The 21961-nt window shown below is 41.3% G+C and overlaps 1 protein-coding gene across 3 annotated transcripts in view; it reads right to left on the reverse strand.

The window, feature by feature from the left end:
• Window positions 1–21961, reverse strand: part of PDK3 (pyruvate dehydrogenase kinase 3) — a 109574-nt gene that overhangs the window by 39558 nt on the left and 48055 nt on the right. For all 3 annotated transcript variants that reach the window (XM_089904665.1, XM_022560460.3, XM_022560459.3), the window contains exon 2: window positions 3465–3606. In XM_089904665.1, the coding sequence (XP_089760791.1) occupies window positions 3465–3574 (110 nt within the window). In that variant the 5' untranslated portion in view covers window positions 3575–3606. The remainder of the gene's footprint in view (window positions 1–3464; window positions 3607–21961) is intronic.

Below are 21961 nucleotides of genomic sequence, written 5' to 3' on the forward strand. Positions count from 1 at the left end.
TGTCACTGAGTCGCATTTCCCTGAACACAGGCATTGGCTCAGGAATGGACATCACTGCCTCGATTCAGGCCAGTAAAATAAGAGAGCAGACTTGCTGGCGGTCTTTGGGAGAGAAATTAACTTGCTCTGCTTTTGGACAATGTGGTCCATGGATGTAAAGCCTGGAACTGCTGCAGCTATTCTGTCACCAGGAGAAAATCCAGCCAGAAAGTGAAGCCGACCCCATGGAAAGTAGGGCCTTGATAATCTCGTGAATCTCTGAATCAAACCAACACCAAAACCTCATCCTATGGCTGGATCTTATAGTTACAATTTATTGCTTAAGCCAGGTTTAGTTGGATTTTCTGCTACTTCCTAACACACATGTCCTAACTGATACATCAAGTCTACAGTTTGATTACCAAAAAAAGTGCACAGAAAATTTAAGAAGCACGTGTGTGACCCTGAAGTGCATGCTAAGAACTTAGAAGTAGGGGAGTTTCCTGGCGGTCCAGTGGTTAGGACGCGATGCTTTCACTGCCATGGGCCTGGGTTCAATCCCTGGTTGGGGAACTAAGATCTTGCAAGCTGCATGGCACAGCAGGAAAAGGAGAAAAAAAGAACCTAGAGCTAGAAATAAAGAAGGTTCCTTCTCAGAGTTAACCTAGTTTCATCAACATGTAATGAAGGAGAAAGAATTCCTCTTAGGCCCTCAGAAACAGCTTCTGGATTAAGAATACTGACATCTCATTCAGGGCCAGTATAAGAAATAATATGTCCAACAAAGATCTGGAGGACAGAGGAAAAATGGGACTTAGAGAGGCACATTACAGCAGCAGCTACAGCCAGACTGGACCTGCCGGATCTGGTGGGGATTCAGACATTCCAATTACTTAGAGGTGTATGAGCTCTGCTTTGGGTCTTAACATGTCCTGAAAAAATTATCCCTTATTCTAATTATTTCTAATAATTAATGACTACTAATCCTACTATCCCACTGTGGATAGAGGATGAGGGCACGCCAGTAACTAAAAATGACTGTTAAGCTTATAAATACGTAAACAGGAAGGACGTTTTATTAATCAGCCTCACCTGAACTTTGTGACAACGCATGAGACTAAAGTATGTTCATTACTGGGTATATTTTTTTAAGTTTCTGGGCATATAAGGCTATGAATTAGACATTGTTAAAATCACTAGGTTAAACCACCCTGAGAGGCCACAGTCAGCCATCCACAGTGATGCCCTCTGCCCTGCCACATGTCAGCAGAATTTCAGGCAGGCATCCCATCCTTCCGGAAGGGGATAGTTCATTTAAAGGGCAAAGTCATAAATGGAAAGGAGTCAAAGATTATGCTGAGCTTGCTGGCCTGAAAGTCAAGAAAGCAAGGAGAACACTGACTGAGGTGGGCTTCACGGCCTGTTATACTTAAGATTTGCTTTCAAGAGGAAAAGGAAATGGCAAGTAAACACAATGCATGATCCTGAACTGGATTCATAAATCAGGGGTGAGGGTGGGGATTGCTTAAAAAGAAAAGCACTATTAGGACTAGTGATGAAAGACGGTAGGGTCCACATATTAGATAATATTACTGTATCAATGTTAAATTTCCCAAATTGGATAATCAAACTGTGGTTTTCTAAGAGTTGTTCTAAGGAGATACACACTAAAGTATTTAGGGGTAAAGGGGCATGATGTATACCATTAACCCAAATGGTTCAGAAAAAAATAATGTATTTTATGTGTGTATGTGTGTACCATACATATATATCTATATTGAGAGAGGGAGAGAGAATATGAATGAGAATGATAGAACAAATGTTGCCAAATGTTAGCAAACCCTTCTGTTAAATACGCAATTATTTCAAAATTGAATGTTTAAAAAAGAAAGGGAAGAAGTAACATGCACAAGTTTGCAATGGCTATGGAAGAGAGATAGTAAGGAGACCAAAAAAAAAAAAAAAAAAAGAGCTGACTCAGTAATGTGAGTCAGCAACTTGCTAGCAATTCACTCTGAAGCCCCTGAAGTGACTTTTACATAAGTGATAGTAAATGTTTGACTGTCACTGCCACCATGACTGGGGACTTGAAAGTCAGCTAGCCTACCTAGAATTCCCAGCACAGTAGCTAGCTCCCAGGAGTGCTTATATACTTTCTGCTGGAAAATCTCTAATCATGGTCTTGGAGCAATAAAGAAGTCTCATGCAAACAAGTACTCGCTGTTCCTGAAACAAGCTATGAGTTTACGGCAGAATCCAAGTGACCTTAAGATGGGAGCCATGGTCACCACCTCTCTTGAGCTTTCCGGGGTCCCGGGGCCCCTGCGCCTACCTCGGTGAGGGGCTGCTGCTTGTCTGGGACAAGGACGGACCACCCAATAGAGTGTTTCTCAGATGATTCATTCTCAACCCTAAGAATTTATTATAATCAGTATTACTGAGGAATGACTGTTGAATGGCCATCTTTCAGTAGCCCGGCCTCCGTTAATACTCTAGATGCCAACTAATTCATGGTTCCGCTCTCCCCATATCTGTCCACATCATTCCCATCCCCTAAGGTGCTCTCCCTGTTTCTGTCAGTTCCACCCCCCACCCCCCCGCACCAAGGTGCAGCGCAGGCCACAGTCGGTACCTCCCTCCCCCAGGCCCCCATGGCACCTCCTCAGTGCTGGCTTGAGAGCACTTTGTGCATCTGGCCTCCTGAACCCCTCCAGCTTTCTCCACGGGGACTTCTTCTTTGCTTGTAGAATACAGAGGAGACAAGCGAGCGCTTCTCAAATCTATGCAAATCCCTTTCTAAAAATACACCACCTGCTCTTCCCTCCCACCACTCACCCATCCCACTCTGCCTACTGAGTGGGCAGTTCAGTCACAAATTCAACTTCTTCAATTAGACAGCACATGCTTTAAGCACCAGAGCTACACCTGACTGAATGCTAACATACTCTGTGAAGATACTTCAGACTTTTCATGGGGGAGATGAGGTACAGCAGCTAGCTCGTACTTTTCACATGGGAGGTTCCCCTTTAAATGACTTAATTTGTCCTAAAATAAGTACTGTCTTCTAAAAACTTCTTTAAAAGGAAAACAGAAAAAACACGGCAGAGACTGGATCAAAGCAGCAACATCCCCCTATCCAAAGAATTGCAGATCTGCTCACATGGGACACTGCATTGCTATTCTTCTATATTTTTCTGTACTTTCCCATTTTCTTCAATGAAAAATCACATTTATAACCAGAAAAAGAATTTGAAAAGTCAACAAAGTGTCTAGTACAGTTGAAAAGTATTTTCCTTAGGACAATTATACACTGTCAGTTAAAATTAAAAAAAAAAAAACCAACTTTTAATTACCTGGGAAACCCGGCTATCCTGAATGACTCGTTCCCACAGAAGCAGTACGTGTACTTTTAGGGAGAATGGTCCCAATGCCAAATGTTCAGAGCATTCTGGGTAGACCCATCTGAAGCCACACTATTTACTTACCAACTCTGAACCAATCCCACCGAAGGGCGGTTAAGCAAGTTATCCGGCAGAAGATTAACTTCTCTCATTGTGTTAGCCAGGCGCACAGGAAGCTCCTTTCGTAGGAACATATATGAAGTTTTCTCACATGCATTATCTCTCCCTATTAAGAGATGAAAAATGTTCCATGATTTTATAATCTAACAGATGGAATAATAAAATGTTCTCATGGTAGTCCAGTGACTGGTCGGGAAGATAAAATTAAGTAATATTGCAGTCTCTAGTTAAATATTTATCCTCTGAAACAGCAAGTTTAAGAAAATAATTTAATTAGAATAGAAAAAGAACATTTATTCCAAGAGGCAACCTTGAAAGCAGTGTTTTTCCCTCAGCACAAATACATCCCTAGTGTTACCAGTGGCGGTATAAAAGTAACCTGGGACAGAATCTGAATTTGTTTTCAAATGAATGCTGTGGGAAAACTGCCAAGTACAAAAGTAGGAGAACATGTAAACCCACTCCTGTTCACGGGGGTTTCCAGAAGGCAAGAGACCCATTCATTCCACAACTATTCACCTACTGCAGGCCGACTGCTTCCTAAGATTTTCTTCAAATGTGTTTCTTCAGGGACCAGGAAGCAGCCACAGACCCCAGCTCTGACCGAGACACAGGACTCGGGAGGTGCCCGAGAAGCCAGCTCACAGGTGCCCTCAGAAATGGAGTGATGGACTACAGCATGTCCAAGAGGACGGAGATACAGTGTTGACTAGGAAGACAGACCTCAGAGAGGGAGTCTTCTGTTGACTGCCTTGCGCTGGCTGTGCACACAATGTACGCAACGAGGGCACAGTGAGAGAAAAGGTACCAGGCCACCTGAAAGAGGAACCCGAGCCCTTTCCCTGGCTGCCACGTGACCAGAGCAGTTCCACGACTGGTCTTGCCCCCAAACTCCAACCTTGCTGTAAACCCAGTGATAGTTGGGGGATAGAGGATGTGATAGAAAAGACATGAGCTTTGGGGACAGAAATGTGCTTCAGCCTCAACTTCTCCATTTACCCTTGGTAAGCTTCTTAACTTCTGAGGCTCAGCTGCCTTCATCTGTAAGATGGGGATGAAACGTCAGTTTTTGTAAAGACTACATGTGACAACGTGTATGGAACCTGACACAGATCAAGTGTTCGGCGAACATTAGTTCTTCTTCTGTCCTCTGTGATACTGATGGGTCTGTCCCAACTCTCTCACATTCCGATAGGCCTGCCTGATGCCCCATATTCCCTGGAGGCCGCTGGGAAATAGGCAACCTCGGGGCCAAGCCCAGAGAGAGAGAAGCAGGGCTCATCGAGCGATCTTCTCCTCCAAACTCTCCTCTTTCTTCCAAATGTGATGAAGACAGCAAGAGAGATTCAGAAGTAAATCCATTCTAACACTTCCAGCCAAATTCTTTCCTGTCCTCACGGAATAAGACTGGAAATAAAAGAACCCACTGTTTTTTTTTTTTTTTTTTTTTTTTTTGGCCAAACCCTGCGGCATGTGGGATCATGGTTCCCTGACCAGGGATTGAACACGCGCCCCCCTGCACTGGAAGCGCGCAGTCTTAACCACTGGGCCGCCAGGGAAGTCCCATAGAACCCACTTTTGAGAGTCATCTGCAGAACCTCTTCCCTCCACTGCCCCCTGCCCCCCTTTCTCCATTTCCAAAACAGTCAGAATAAAAGATTAAATTCTTAACCCATCCCTCACTTACCTCATTCTAAGTGAGTACTATATTGAAGGCCTCCAGTAAATCTTTAATCGATAATTCTGCCTTTGCCCTTTCTCCTAAGGGAAATACTCCAAAAAAGGAAGAGGAGTGTAATACCTCAGCGATGACCTTCCAACACTTACTCCATACACATTCATTTGGCCTTAGATGATTAACACTTAAGATGATTCAGGCTGCTTTAGATTTTATTTATATATATATATATATATAAAATTCCTTAAATGTTCTGCATATAATTTTTATGGATGAATCATTTTAAGTGCACTAAAAATGCTGGTATTTCAAAACTCAGAATGAACCTCATTATAAAATGAAGGACCTATTATCTAAGTTAAAATGTGCATGTACGTTTGCACATACCAGGAGAAATACCTTGTATCCTGGTTAAATAGAAAGGACATTTTTTTTTTAAAAAAAAGCACAAAAAAAATGATGGCGGAGAAGGAAGTTAGGGAATGTGGAAGAAGCGAGAACCCTGCAGTGTTGAATTGGAACTGGAAATAGCAGTGTGACCTTAGGATTCTGAAAAATTATCTGAGTTTTTAGGGGTACTCGAAGTTGACATGCTTAAACTTCCACATCCAGAGCACACGAGGAGCAGCACATCAGCAGCATGGTGGGGGGCGTGGGGCTGGGGGTGGGAGTAGGGTGAAGAGGGAGGGTCGGGGAAGTGACAGCGGTCTGGCAGGTGCCAGGTGGTGAGAGGCAGTCAGGTGCACGTCTCTTCTGGAAATCCACAGGGCTAGACGGCTTTCAGAATTGAAAGGTTTTCAGTTTTAAAAAGAGTACGTGCATCCATTGCGTGAAACAGTCTACTCTACAGACACAGTACAGCTACAGCGCAATCTGTGAACGTCGACACTGAGCAGGGGAAGACCACGGCCCCCAAATCACTGCAGGCCAGGTTTTGCCATGGACTTAGTTTGGGCAGCAAAGGTATAAAAAAAGAACTTCAATTTTTTTGAACTTCAGAATTCAGATTAAAAGACTGCAGTCTGGCAGGACAGTAATGCCGAGATCAGATGCCAGAGTTAGACTTGGCTTTGAATCCTGTCCTGAGCATCCACTGGCTTCGTGAACACCGGCAAGTGTCATTACACGTCGAAGCCTCGGTGTAGCCATCTATAAACTAAGAACAGGACCGATTTCGCAGAGGTTGCAGCAAGGGTTAAAAAGCGCTCAACATTTAACACGAACAGGTTCTTAAAACTGAGAAGAGGGGGCTCATTAAATCGCAATCACTAATGATGCCGGCTTGTATAAAGCAGCGCAGCCCAAGGCCCTGGGGTGCCAGATCAAACAGTCTGATGCTAAGCCCTGAGAGCGTGACTGCATTCTGGTTCAGCGCGGTCGCCTGTGCTCATTTGATGATTCTACATAATTAAAAAAGGATTAAAGTATGTTCCGTGTCCCTACCATCCAATTTTATTTATTTTAAAATAAAAGGCCTTGGTGTTTCCATTGGTCAACTCTGCACTAACTGGAAGACTCAACTAACTACTAGGCGTGGCCTGAAATAACCAACATTTCAAGGCAGCATTTGATTCTAGGCTTCTTGGATTATCAGCCTTTCATAAACTAGTGTTGAAAGAAACTTTGTCTCTATACCCCCCACCCCCACCCCCACCCCCGCCCCCGTGGCACTGATTAGACTGCCTCACCTGTGGGAGTGTCTCAACGATTTACTAGAAGAATAGAGAATACTTTCAGAAGTTTGTATTTTTAAGAAAAAGAGTACCTGCAAAATCTCAGGTTTTGCCTCCTACATCCTAATTTAGCTTTAGAGACGAATTCTTTGTACTCAGATACCTTAATTATACATCAGCTTAAACAGGGGGATAAGTCTTTTTTAGTTCATTAGTAAGCCTAAAGATAAATATGAAATGCCTGATTTGTTTTTTTTTTTGCCTGATTTGTTTTAACCTTCCTGTGGTTTTCCTCATATAAGTTGAAAGTATTTTATCTTATGTATTAATGTTAAATATTCAGTTTAAATCAAAGGGTTCGAACAATCTTGTTTGTAGTTAACTTACCAAAAAGAAACTTTTGGTTTTAACTGAATGTCCTCTCAAAAGGGTTCTGTTTTTCTAAGGCTTCTGGCATATTGAGTATTTTCCAGTTATTCTTCCCAGTCATTTGACTTCATTTTTTCCCCGCTTACTTGGCTTCTCTGCATTCCTTAATTTTGATTTTCTATTTTTATTCTGCATTTCTCCATATACTTCATCTTATTCAAATTTACCGATTAAAATTTTCCCTAGTATCAGTTCAGAAAAAGATGAAGAAGCAGTGTGTGAGAGGCATGGAAAATTCTGATTTCGTGAACGCAAATAAGTCATTGGCTTAGATACATTTGTGTATTTCTTCAGTTTTTCTTCCTCTTTTGATGACCCCTTAATTCTCTTCTGTTTTGTTTGTTTTTCATACTTGCCCCTTTCATCGAGAAGTCAGAGACAATTACTACATCTGCAAAAGGTACGACTGGCTTTGTCTAGAAAGGTTCTAAATGGCTTTCCAGTTCACCAAGACACAGGATAAACAGACACAGAAACACAAATGACTTTTTTTTTAAATTGGGGTATAGTTGTTTTACAATGTTTGGTTAGTTTCAGTAGATTCACAGCGAAGTGAATCAGCCATATGTATACATATATGCCCTCTTTTCTGGATTTCCTTCCCATTTCGGTCACCACAGAGCAGTAAGTATACACAAATGAGTTTTGTTTTTTCTTTCCATAAATGACTTCTGATTTAATACGGGGAGCCCTCTCAGTGATGGTCTCTGATAAGAAAGGAGCATTTGACCAGCCTTCTGAGAGCAAGAGTTCCGACATTATTCTTTATACCTGGTTTCCATAGTGGCATATATTTCTGGTGAATCTCTAATCCTCTTTTCGACTAATTTACAGGAAGCAGAAAAAATAATTATTTCTTCGGTTAATGAAATGACCTGATAATGTATCTTATAATTAAAGCAGAGAGCTGAGCACATGCCTCCCAAAAATGTAGTCTCCTGTCTGGATTACTTGAAGGCTAACTTTATCCACATCTTTCAGCTTTAAGGCTTGGTGGGGGATGTTTTAGGAGTGTAAGCAAGGGAATCAGGGAGTGGAAAAGGAGGGCAAAAAATGGAAAAATTACCAGCAAGGCACTAAAACCCAACAGAATGATCAGCTCATTCTGATAATGCTGCTTTTTCTAATTACTGTCAATTAAATGTTTGAGTTTACAATGTATTTTTACCATTAGCCATGTTAATATGGGTAAGATATAACTGAGAAAATAATATTTCAGGGGCAGCTCTTTGATTTTTCTTCAGTTGTATTTATAAGATTTCAATCTTCTGACAACATTGAATTTTAGCATAAGTAATTTATTCTCAAACTTACCAGGACTATAATTAATTGAATAGTCCTTCAGAAGACACAACCGTTAAGTGTGAATGGAGAGCTACCAAATGATTGTGAATATCCTTCAAAAGAATCCCCCCTCTTTCTTTAGCTTCATTTATACTTTGAAAGTGTTTGTTTTACTCCATGTCCAGAAATAGTGTTTCACTGCCTGGGAAGTTTAACAGTTTTCCTGTGTTTGGGAAAACTTATTCCTGAATTTAAAGAGATCAAAGTAGGTAGTGGGTTTGGGGTCTACCAAACTTGAGGCTGCATCCACTCTAGGCCGGCCCATTTGGGTTATTATTACTAACAGCGAGCCAGAAACTTCAGAAACAAAGAGCCAAAGATCAGGTATTTCACACACACCTCATTCCCTATCAAACTCAATGCCCCAACAACATGCAGCTACTACACTATTTCTTTCCGCCCAATGTCTATTTATTATGTTCATAGATGCTGCGGGTCAGGAATTGAGATAAGACACGGGAGGGAAGGCTGGTCTGGGACCTCAGCTGGGAAAACTTAAACGTTGGAAGAGTGACTGGACCGTGGGGGCTGGAACTATCTGAAGGCTTCCAGCTCACATATCTGACCCTTGGGCCGATTACTTACCGACTGAGATTGCCTACTGAAGCATCGTCAGGTGGCCTCACCATGGGCTTCCTCACAGCATGGCGGCCTTGGGCTGGTTGGATTCCTGTATGGCTTCCAGTAAACAAGGCAGAGGCTGCATGGCCTTTTATGACCCAGCCGCAGAAGTCACACAGCTAGTCCCCTTCTGCCATACTCAACTGTTCTAAGCAACCACAGCCTGCCCAGACTCCAGGGGGAGGGGATCAGACCCCCTGCGTTGGTGGAGGGCTGGCAAGGGCACATCATAGAAAAGCCATCTTTGGAAAACACCATCTGCCCCAAGATGCTCATAAGGAGGTGTACAAGATGATTTATTTCTCAAATTATACTTCAAAGCACTCTTCTACTACCTGAATTTGTTTTCTTTGGAGTCACTTTTGGGCCATTTATTTATGTTAGTTTCTCTTGCTGTAGGCTTCCCTCAGATGGCAGGTGATCCTTGCTTGTTCAGTGAGGCAGCCTAAGGACTAAGTGAGTACCCAAAACACCTGATTACATAGGGCTTTTGGGTGGGGTCCTAACACCACACCAGCTTCCCTTATTCCCCTTAAACAGTTCTTTCAGGGTCTTTAGAGAAGAACCCCCTCCTTGCCCTTCACTTGGCCTAGGGGTAAGTGCCTGCCTATTAATGTTCTGATGATCAGGATGGAGGGTAACCCTTCTGTTTGCAGACTTCTGGTTCATTCTCCAGTTTTCACCCAGCCATTCCTACCTCTCACTCCTGCCCTCTATCCCTGGTGCTGCATTACTGAGGTAGAAACCCCTCCTGGGGCCACAGTGCCTCCCGAGTATGTTCTAGACCCCAGCTATCCAATATAGGAGCCATGAGCCATTAGAGGAAATGTGAATATTCAATTATATTATAATATCAATGATAAATTCGCTGTGATAACTGTATCATGGCTATTAGGAAAGTACTCTCATGCTTAGGATATATATGTAAGTATGTAGAGGTAGTCATTACATCTGCAACTTACTCTCAAGATGGTTCAGCAAAAAAGGTGTATACAGAGAGGGAGGGAAGGAGATACGAATAGGGATGGATGGAAGGGGGAAGAAGCAAATATAGCAAAGTAACTGGTGAATCTAGGTGCTAAACATGGGTGTTTACTGTTCTTATCACTTTTCCTGAGGTCTGAAATTTTTCCAAAGAAAAGGTTTGGGAGAGACACTGTAAACAACCTAAATATCCAACAATAAGCGAACAGTCAAATAAATTACAATATTGCATATTTACATAGGGATTTCCTATGTAAACTTTAAAAAGTTTTTAAAGTTTAAAACTTTAAAAAGTTTTTAAAACTCAACAACAAAAAAAGCAAACAACCCTATCCAAAAATGAGCAGGAGACTGAAATAGACATTTCTCCAAAGACATACAGATGGCCAACAGGTACATGAAAAGATGCTCAACATCGCTAATTATTAGAGAAATGCAAATCAAAACTACAATGAGGTATCACCTCACACCAGTAAGAATGGCCATCATTAAAAGTCTGCAAATGACAAATACTGGAGAAGAGGTGGAGAAAAGGAAACCCTCGTACACTATTGATGGGAATGTAAGTTGGTGCAGCCACTACGGAAAACAGTATGGAGGTTCCTCTGAAAGCTAAAAATAGAATTACCATATGATCCAGCAATCCCACTCCTTGGCATATATCTGGACGAAACTAAAATTCAAAAAGATACGTGCACTCCTATGTTCATAGCAGCACTATTCACAACAGTCAAGACGTGGAATCAACCTAAATGCCCATCGACAGATGAATGGGTAAAGAAGATGTGGTATATATATACAATGGAATACTACTCAGCCATAAAAAGAACGAAATAATGCCATGTGCAGCAACATGGACGGACCTAGAGATTATCATACTGAATGAAGTCAGACAGACAAATACCATACGATATCGCTTATATGTGGAATCTAAAATATGACAAATGGGGACTTCCCTGGTGGCACAGTGGTTAAGAATCCGCCTGCCAATGCAGGGGACATGGGTTCGAGCCCTGGTCCGGGAAGATCCCACATGCCGCGGAGCAACGAAGCCCCTGCGTCACAACTACTGAGCCTGTGCTCTAGAGCCCGTGAGCCACAGCCATTGAGCCCGCGTGTCACAACTACTGAAGCCCACGTGTCTAGAGTCCATGCTCCACAACAAGAGAAGCCACCACAATGAGAAGCCCACGCACCACTACAAAGAGTAGCCCCCGCTCGCAGCAACTAGAGAAAGCCCACGCACAGCAACAAAGACCCAACACAGCCAAAAATAAATGAATAACTTTTAAAAATATGACAAATGAACCTATCTATGAAATGGAAACAGGCTCAAGGACGTAGAGAAAAGGCTGGTGGTTACCAAGGGGGAGGGGGTTGGGGGAGGGCTGGAGTGGGGGGTTGAGGTGAGCAGATGTGAGCTTTTATACATGGAATGCATAAACAACAAGGGCCTACTGTACAGCACAGAGAACTATATTCAATATCCTATGATAGGGACTTCCCCTGGTGGCCCAGTGGTAAAGCATCTGCCTTCCAATGCAGGGGACACGGGTTCAATCCCTGGTCAGGGACCTAAGATCCCACATGCCGCGGGGAAACTAAGCCCGTGCGCCGCAACCACTGAGCTTGCGCACCTCAACAGAGAGCCTGCGTGCTGCAAACTACGTGCTCTGGAGCCTGCGTGCCACAACTAGAGAGAGAAAACCCGCATGCCACACCTAGAAAGAAGTCCGCGTACCTAAAGCAGCCAAAAAAATAATAAAAGAAAATAAATAAAAGTAAATATTTTAAAAATCCTATGATAAACCATAATGGAAAAGAATATTTTTAAAAAGAATGTATATATGTGTAACTGAATGACTTTGTTGTACAACAGAAATCAACACAGCATTGTAAATCAACTATACTTCAATTTTTAAAAAATAAAATGAGTTTTTAAAGAAAAAAGCAGTCTTCTGAAAAAGGTCTTCCTATAGCTAGAGCCGTTCTATTATTTTAAAGAAAAACACCCTACTAGAGCCATTCTATTCTAAAAACAAACAAACAAAAATCTCATACAGAACGTGCTACTATATGCAGAACTTCCTAATGGGGGCTGAAGCCCATGCTACCCTTCATGTAATGGTTTTTGACGCTCTTGTAAGAAAAGGGGGTACAGGGTGATCACGACAGGGTTCTTAATTAAGGTAAGTGAGGGTTACTGGATCCTCCCCTGAAGGAGATCTATGTCTGTGCCGAGGGAACATGAGCGACAGCCACTAGTACCTTGATCCTCTCTCTTTAGAGATCCTATTTGTTGACTCTTTCGAAATATATGTATCCATGAACAGATTGGTGAGAAACCTGCCCCTCTGTATGCCAGATAAGGCCAAACCAAGTTGTGAGTAGATTTCACCATGGGCCCACAATTTGCGCCCTTCGCTTGGGCAACCCCTCTGTCATCACCCCCAGTCACTGAGGTCTATGTCCCATGGATCCCAAGATTCCTCAAAAAACTGAACAGTCCATCAGCACAATACCTGGCACACTGTAGGTGTTTAATATTTCCTGATTAGAACTGAAAATTAAAATACCTACTAAGTTTCAGTATAAACTTACAATAGCAAATAAAATTCAGGGGTTCAAGATGACGTTTGCTGGTAATGGTAAATTCCTCTAATAGATCACTTCATTCTGTATATCTGGTTAGGGGTATTCCAATCCTTATAGTTAGGGGAAGAAGAGCCAAAAGGTAAACAAGGAAGGTGATGATAAAGCGACAGTAATTGTCAATATGGTGTGTCAGGCCAGCGAGTGGACAGAAAAGGCAAGGATGTGTTGAGAACTGACATCACAAATAGAGCTTTGACCAGCTAAAGCACATGAGTAGCACTCACAGCCAAAGCCACCACACAGATCCACATCACCCTAATTCCAGAAAGGAGTTTAGGATCTAGTCCTAACGGTGGATTACAGAATGTCTTGTTGTCATGGAAGCAGGAACAGCTAAGTAAACACCACACTGCACTCATCAGTTGAGGTTAATTGAGGCAAAACCTTAAGTTCACCATTACCGTGAATGAGGAAGATCCAAAGCCAGTCACGCTCAAAGCACAAACGAGCTGAAAGTGCTACGTTTCTTGGAAAATGATCAGTTTATATGGCTGGGACCTTCAGCCAACAAACTTTAAGGTAGTTAACATTCAAGGTTAAGCGCTCCCTATGCAGTTTTCATTCTTAGCAGGAAGCTGACTTTGTCCAGGATAATGCTGTGTCACTAACTTCCCATAACAAAAGCACAGCCAGCATCTACTGAGCACCTACCATGTGCCATGCGCTGTGCTGCATGTTCTCGAGTTCATGGGTGCAACAGGCCTATGATTCGATGCTATCGTTTCCATTTTGTAGATCAGGACATCGAAGTGTAGTGGGATTAAGTGATTTGCCCAAGCTCGCACTGGTGGTAGGCACCAGAAACCAAGCCTTGAGTACAAGTCCACATAGACCCGTTATCATATTTCCAGAGAGAGACAATAGGCTAACAAGACAATAAACTAACAAGTGTGGGTCCTCAGAATAAAAATTGTTTCTAGTGTAAGTAAATGAAGGAGGTAGCAATCTGATAGCTCCGAAATGATAAGACTAGACAAACATTAGATTATGCAATTTCCAGATTGTCTAAAAGAACAAATTTAGACAAGACCCCAAGCATTACTAATACAGACTCTGTTTGCTAGAAAGAATTGCACTGTGGCAAATGGTATATTATGTGGTAAGAAATGGTATGTTAAGTTGAAAGAAAAAAAGCATACGTTTAAAAGCTCAATCGACCTGCATTTTAACTGCGGTTTTGCTCCTAACTTTGCTTAGGCAAGATACTTAAATTATCTAAGCTTCAGCGTCTTCATCCAAAAAATGGAAACATCTGTTTCACCTGGATGCTGTGAGAATTACAGCTACATCTGACTACTATTGTGTCTGGTGGAGAGTGGTACACAAATATAAGTTCCCTTCACCTCCTAGAAAGAATAACTTCTGGTTCACTTTGGAAGAGGCAGCCAAGATGTTAGGTCAACAGCTAGCTGATGCTTTGGGCAGTCTCTTCATTACTCGGGGCTTCTACTTTCTCATGTGTAAACTGGGGAGGTCGGACAGATGATCGTTAAGCTCAGGATCCCACTGAATCAATCAATGAGGATAAGATTCTGGTTTGTACACTTTACAGTTATTTACCCTACACCAACCTTGCCTAATGTACATTCTGGGACAACTCTGGAGAGAGCACTGCTAGGAGTGAGTAGCCAATGACAGGAGCTAGAAATCAAAAGAGTACATACATTGTAGTGGTTTTCTACCAAAAAACTAAGAAAGAAACAAAGAAAGCCTCCAAGGATGCTCTGGATAAAGGACAATTGGGTTAACACTTCACACATACCCAGAAACCACCTCTATTACACGAACCTCCAAGGGAGAGGTAGAGAAAGCATGACACAAACTCATGGGATGCATACATTCTGGATAGCCTATATATATATTGACATATTTGTCTCGACTTCTCATTTATCTATAAGCCCCTCAAAGGCAGAAACTAAGCCTCGACAATTCCCCAATGCTTCTCAGTTTCCACTCCATTCCGAATCCAGAAAGTTCAACGAATGCTGATGGACTCCTGGGAATTCCCTGGCGGTCCAGTGGTTAGGACTCAGTGCTTCCACTGCTGAGGGGCCGGGTTCAATCCCAGGTTGGGGAACGAAGATCCCTCAAGCTGCACGGCGTGGCCAAAAAAAAAAAATGCGGATGGATTCCTAAACTCCTTAAGTGTTAACCTTCAGCATCTCACAGACTCTATCCCCTAAAGTGGTTCACAGCTCTTGGGCAAAATTTTTACCAGATCTAACACAGTTCTTAACTCTGGAAGCACATTATAGTCAGCTGGGTAAGTCAAAAATACCAGCACCTAGACCCTACCTTCAGAGATTGATGTAATTGGCTTCTACAGGGTGAGGGTGGGGGGACAGGTGGCACTAGCTTTAGAAGCTCCCCAGATGATTCTCACAAGCACCCAGGACTGAGATCCACTGACTAGCATCTAATCACAGGAAATTCAACAAGGGAATAAACCAAAGAACTCCTCAGGCTCAGACAGTGGCTATTAAGCATCCCCAACTTTTTCACTGACCCATCTATTTTTAGTCTCTATTTTCATGTTTGAGTTTTGTTTCAGCCTCCTAGGAAACTGACCACACTTGAGTGCATTACATGACCAATATAGGAATGTTAATATAGCAATGACACTTTGCTTTCTATTTCTTCTCAGAAGAGGAGAAATTAACCAAATTTATACAAAGTGCACAGTCAAGTATTAAGGAGCATCTGCTAACAAGCTTAAGGAAACACTGTACTCTTCTAGAACAGATCCAAGGGAAGGTTCAGGTAAACCCTGAGTATGCTCTGGTCAATGAAGATGTAATAATTTGTTGGGAAAAGATATGTATGTTACATGTTTCAAAGGGCCCTACTGTCTTCCGGCCAACAACACATGGGAATACTTAACTTCATGCTTTAAGAAAATGTTAAGAGATACGTAGCAATTTATTCCCAACAGTGAAACTATTATATACTGACTTCCATGCCCTAGTAAGAAAGAAAGAAACACTCGTACAACTCAAATGTTTGAGTGGAATCAGAGGTCAAGTCTAAGACTGAAAATAAAATCACAACTGCTTGGGTGATGCTTAGGGAAATAATCTACCAAGTTAGAACCCCAAGTATTCAATCACAGGGAATTTAAATATCGACCTGTGTAATATATAATAAATAGTTTGCTGTAATTTTTGTGCCATTCATTATAGCAGAAAGAATAATCTCAGTCAAGATGAGACAATGACTAGGAAAGGAGTTCTCCTCGAGGGATATGAAGGGCAATCAAACCCAGCTCTGCCACAAATATGGCGAAACGGGCTACCTGAAGATGCTTCCAGGCTAGTTTCAATAAACGCCAGGTACCCCATCCACAGTTCCCTTAGCACATTTTCTATAAGTTTAGCTAATTTACCAAGAAGAATAAGTGGGCAAGAACAGCGAGAATTTCTAAACATCTAAACTAATAAATAAGGAGCTGCCATCACCAAATTTTAACAGAAATTACAATGCAAAAGTTAGCATATGGTATTTAGTTGAAATCAGAAAAGTTGTCCTTTTGGAGAGAATCCACAAATATAAACTGTTCTGTGAACTTTGTGATAAAACAGCAACAAGACAGAAAGACGTGAGGTCTTAATAGTTGCTGCTATGCAAATGGACAGCGGAACAGAGTAAAAGTGAGTTGACTGCAAACGTCTCAACAGAGATGGCAACAAATTCCAGAGGGATTTAGTGACAGCTTACATACTGCTCTAGGTGATAAATCTGACCATGATAAAAGCATTGCAAATGACTGGGTATATTAAAACTCAGACTGTGCACTAAATAAAAAGGAAACCAATAATCAGTGTCAACATATGTGAATATATGGGCAAAAGATGTAACGCTATCACCAAAAAATGGATGGAAGAATTAGAGGTGATATTCTTTCCGAACGCCTTTAGTTGTATACTTTGATAATTACTTTACCAAAGAAGGGAGCACAAGAGGAAACAATAGATATACAGCACAATAGCTCACTATGCCAAGTAGACACAGGGAGTGCATGCAAATGATTAAAACTCCCGAGTCCAGTTACTAAAGGGTCAAGGGCACTTCACACACAACAAAATGCAGAAAATAAACCCACAAGGGGAAAAAAATAAAACTTTTAGCTTCTATGTTACCTATTATACAATTGAAGTCATAAAACCTCATTTTGGCAGGGCTGTGGAGAAACCGGTACACTTAAACTTTGGTGACAGCCCTAGAGATTAAAGCTATAAAATCCCTCCAAGCCTTTCACATGGTAATTCCACACAGGGGCACATACCCTATAGGTAAGCCACCGATCACCTGGAAAAGTCTTAGCTACCCCAAAAGTCACACTCCAGATAGCCAAGTTTTACTGTTACTAGCATGCGGGACAAACAAAGCTTTATCACTGAAATGCCAATTAACAGCAATCACTGCACACTTCTTTAACAGGGAGCCAAACTGTCTCAGACTAGAGGTCCAAACTTTCTGTAAAGGGCCAGATGGTAAACATTTTGGCTTTGTGGGCCAAATCGTCTCTGTGGCAACTACTCAACCCTGCTGTTGCAGAGGTACAGAAGCCACAGACGCTATGTAATGAATGGGCATGGCTGTGGTCCAATAAAACTTTATTTACAAAAATAGGTGCTGCCAAAACCCAGAGCACATGACTGAACGCTAATAGAAAATATCAACTTTGGGTGATAATGATGGATCAGTGTGGGTTCATCAGCTGTAACAGATGTCCCACACTGGTGTATGGGAGTTCCCTGTACTTTCTGCCCGTATTTGCTGTGAACCTAAAACTACTCTTAAAAGTACAGCCTGTTAATTGTAACACAAAAACAGGTGGCTGGCCCTCGGGCTATAGTTCGATAACCTGTCTTAGACTATGGCATTCAAAAAAAAAAAGGATTTGCCCAACTCTGGAATCAGATAATCATGGAAGTAAATCAGATAATCATGGAAGTAAAATAATAGAATGCGCATAAAATTTTTCATTTTATGAAAATTTATGGTGATATTTTCTGATTCTATCCAGTAATAAGACCATGGTTTCCCAAATCTTGCCAACAATCTGATCAACTTCCCGAAGTTTAATGGGACGAAACCACTCAGTCATCAAGGGGTCAGGACGTGTGGCCATGTCTCCCCTTCAGAAGCACACAAAACTGCCAAGAGAACGAACAAAGCTGGAACTACACCTTAAACGCTCAGAGCCTGATAAACCAGGTTATGTTGAAATCCAGTCATATCAGATCTTTAGGGCCCAAAAGGCCAATTCTTTCTTTAAATTTAAATATTGATCAAGGTGCATTAAGCCACATTAGATATCTTTACCCTAAATGAAATTGTACTCTTCCCCTTTAATTCTGAATCATTAGCTTCTGTCTCTAAACAGATTAGTCTAATTCTTGGCAACTCCTCACAGAAGAACATCATCTCTTACAGAAAAGGTGTGTCACGTACATATATGTAAAGGTACAAAATGTACACACTCAGAAACAAAATGCCACTGCTTCTCTCTTTTCCTAACACAATTAAAAAAAAACAAAACCCAAAAAATCTCCTCATTTTCTCCAGAAACAAAACCACTCCTCTCCCCAGTAGTAATCAGGCTTTAAGGAGCGTGACTTACAAACTCAAGGCTTTCCGAAGAGCAGTCATTTGCAACCAAAGTCAACTTCGCAGTGGATACCGGAATCTTAAAATACTTTCTAAAGGAAAACAGAGGGCAGCTGGGCCTTCAAACCTCAAGAAGAGTAAAAACAGGGAAACTGGTTGCTTCCTTCTAATAGCTAAAGGCTCCAAGGTTCAGAGAACCAGTGTAATTATGATAGAAATCTTTTCTGTGAAAAGAAGACAGAGTTGTCAGACAACCTATTTGTCAGACAACCTATCTTCTGGTGGTTTTATTTCAGAGATGCTATATTTAAGTGTGGGGACATTACAGAAGTTTAGACCTATGTAACAACTGACTAAATTAAAGTGACATAATGTTTAACAACCTTTAAATGGAGTCAGTAATCACCACTTATGAAGCGCCCACTCTGGGCAGAAAGCAAACAGCCGAGGAAGCTGTGAAAAGGGCACAAAGAACAGGTAAGTGCCTACCCTCTGGAAAGAGACAGTTTAGAATAAAATCAAAGAACAGGAGCCAGGAGCAAATATGTTTAATACAAGTGCAGCTGTGCAAAAGATGAGTGCAAAGCAACTGGGAAATAAAACAGAAAGTCAGTCTGTAGGGAGCGGATCAGAGTGATTAATGAAGGCAGCCGAAGTGGACAGGGTAAAGCTGAAAGATGAAAAGCATGTCCAGATGAAAATGTGAATCATTTCCTATGAACTCATTCAAGATTCAGACGGTTCTATCTTTAAGTTATATCATACAGTCCAAGTTCTCCTTTTCTTACATCACTAACAGAACTTTAAATTCTTAACAACCACATAACAGAAAGACCTCAAGCTTTTGCAAACATCACAAAGAACCACGGTAACGTTAACTGCCATTCAAAGACAGTTAATTGGTCCAAAACTCCTGAGAGCAACAGGTTTACAGGAAAAAAAGAGTAAAAGTTAAACTGAGAAATAAAATCAATAAATGTTTATTCTGAACATTAAAATGTGATACTTCTATAACTCCTTATAAGGAGTTAATATATCATTGTCCAATAGAAACCTGTGAGCCACACACGTAATTTTAAACTTCCTAGCAGCCATGTGAACATAAAAAGAAACAGGTGAAATTTTTGATGTTTTATTTAATGCAACATACCCCCAAAATTACCATTTCAATGTGGAATCAATACAGAAACATACTGAGATATTTTAGTATTTTTTATATTAAGTCTTTGAAATCCAGTGTGTCATACTTACATCTCAATTCAAAAGCTAAATTTCTAACAGAAATAATTGGCCTATAATTAGATTTCATCAAATTTACAGTTAAGGTAGATTCACATATCCGAACTGTTCTAAACATACTTAAAAGTTTTCCAATTAACTGAATCAAGTGTCACTTTTAAGTTTAAATGTAAATTAAATCAATTCAGTTTCTCAGTCACAACAGCCACATTTCAAGGGCTCAATAGGTTCAGCTGGCTAGTGGTGACCATACTGGACAAAGAAAGTCTAAATAAATCAGTAGAAAGATAATCCCTGGAACCAAAAATTCCAACCTAATTACTGAAAGAAATATAACAAAACAAAGCAAGATATATAATATGGTAGAAAAATTACAGGTATTAAAGACAAAGTGAAAGAAAATTATAGATGTTTATCGTTACAGATGACAGATGTGTCATATCAATAATATAAACTGGTTAAACTTAACCACATAAAAGAAAAAGTTTGACTCACAAAGCAAAACCCAGCTTTATACTACATTTCAAGAAATTCAGAAATGCTCTAGCAGAAAATGAAAACAAGAGGCAGATAGGGCTCCGGATCTCAATGTCACGTAAGGATGAATCCAGGCCAAAAAGCACTGAACTAGTCAAAGGGCAGCACTGTGTACCCTAAAGCGTGCATCTCGAAATGACAGTTAAGGATGTCTAAGCAGCAAATGCAAAATTAACAGGCACAAAGCAAAAACCATAGGCAATATCTGGAGAAATAGAATTGGATTATTAGGAGACCTGAACTTCTTTTGACCCATGACAGATCCAGTAGATTAAAAAAAGCAAAGGTATAGAAAACTCAAATAAAATAATTAATATGGTAGATTTGATATATGAAGCTCTGTAACCTGAGAAGACAACATAACCTTCTTTTTGCTGCCCAAGGAACAGTGACAGGAAATGAACACAGACTGGACTACAAAGCAAACATCAATAAATTAAAGAAATGATACAAAGCAAACATCAATAAATTAAAGAAATGACTACAAAGCAAACATCAATAAATTAAAGAAATAAATAACATTCTCTGATCACAATGCAGCAAAAGTAAAAATCAAGAAAATTAAAATACAGGGTGCACTTCTACTGGAAATTTAAAAACTCAAGTCTTGGGCTTCCCTGGTGGCGCAGTGGTTGAGAGTCCGCCTGCTGATGCAGGGGACACGGGTTCGTGCTCCGGTCCGGGAAGATCCCACATGCCGCGGAGCAGCTGTGCCCGTGAGCCATGGCCACCGAGCCTGCGCGTCTGGAGCCTGTGCTCCGCAACGGGAGAGGCCACAACAGTGAGAGGCCTGCGTACCACAAAAACAAACAAAAAAACTCAAGTCTTGGGACTTCCCTGGGGGCACAGTGGTTGGGAGGCACCTGCCAATGCTGGGGACACAGGTTCGAGCCCTGGTCCGGGAAGATCCCACATGCCGCGGAGCAACTAAGCCCATGTGCCACAACTACTGAGCCTGCGCTCCAGAGCCCGCGAGCCACAACTACTGAGCCCGCGTGCCACAACTACTGAGCCCGCGTGCCACAACTACTGAAGCCCGTGCGCCTAGAGCCCGTGCTCCGCAACAAGAGAAGCCACCGCAGTGAGAAGCCCGCGCGCCACAACGAAGAGTAGCCCCCCGCTTGCTGCCAACTAGAGAAAGCCCGCACGCAGCAACGAAGGCCCAACGCAGCCAATAAATAAATAAATTTATAAAAAAATAAAATAAAATAAAACTCAAGTCTTAGTTCACATAAGAATAAAAACCTGAAGATGCAGAAGAGCTGGGAAGAAAAAGCATCAAACACTATACACGTCAGCTGCTAAAGCAGTGTTCAGAGGAATGCCTGTAGCCTTAAATACTGAAACAAACAAAGAAGAAATGAATTTTGCCATTCAAAAAGAAAAAAATAACACTGAGCACATGAGGGGGAATTAATAAAATCAAAGTAGACATTAATGAACTAGAAAACAAAAGTCATAAAGCTAATAAGTGAATCCAATCATATAAACCAACAACTAATCTAATCACAAAAGAGGGGGAGAATATAGAAGGAATAAAGGAGGATCAGCCACAGAGAAAATTAAGACTAATTACTATCTCAGTTTGCAAACTGGCTTTAAAACCTTGATGACTAGGATAATTTTCTAGAGAAATACATCAAAATGGATTCTAGAAGAGATAGAAAATCTATCCAGATCAATACCACAGA

This window comes from Delphinapterus leucas, chromosome X (assembly GCF_059928025.1).
Source record: "Delphinapterus leucas isolate spDelLeu-1000000601 "Yukka" chromosome X, BTC_Dleu_Yukka2, whole genome shotgun sequence".
NCBI lineage: Eukaryota > Metazoa > Chordata > Mammalia > Artiodactyla > Monodontidae > Delphinapterus > Delphinapterus leucas.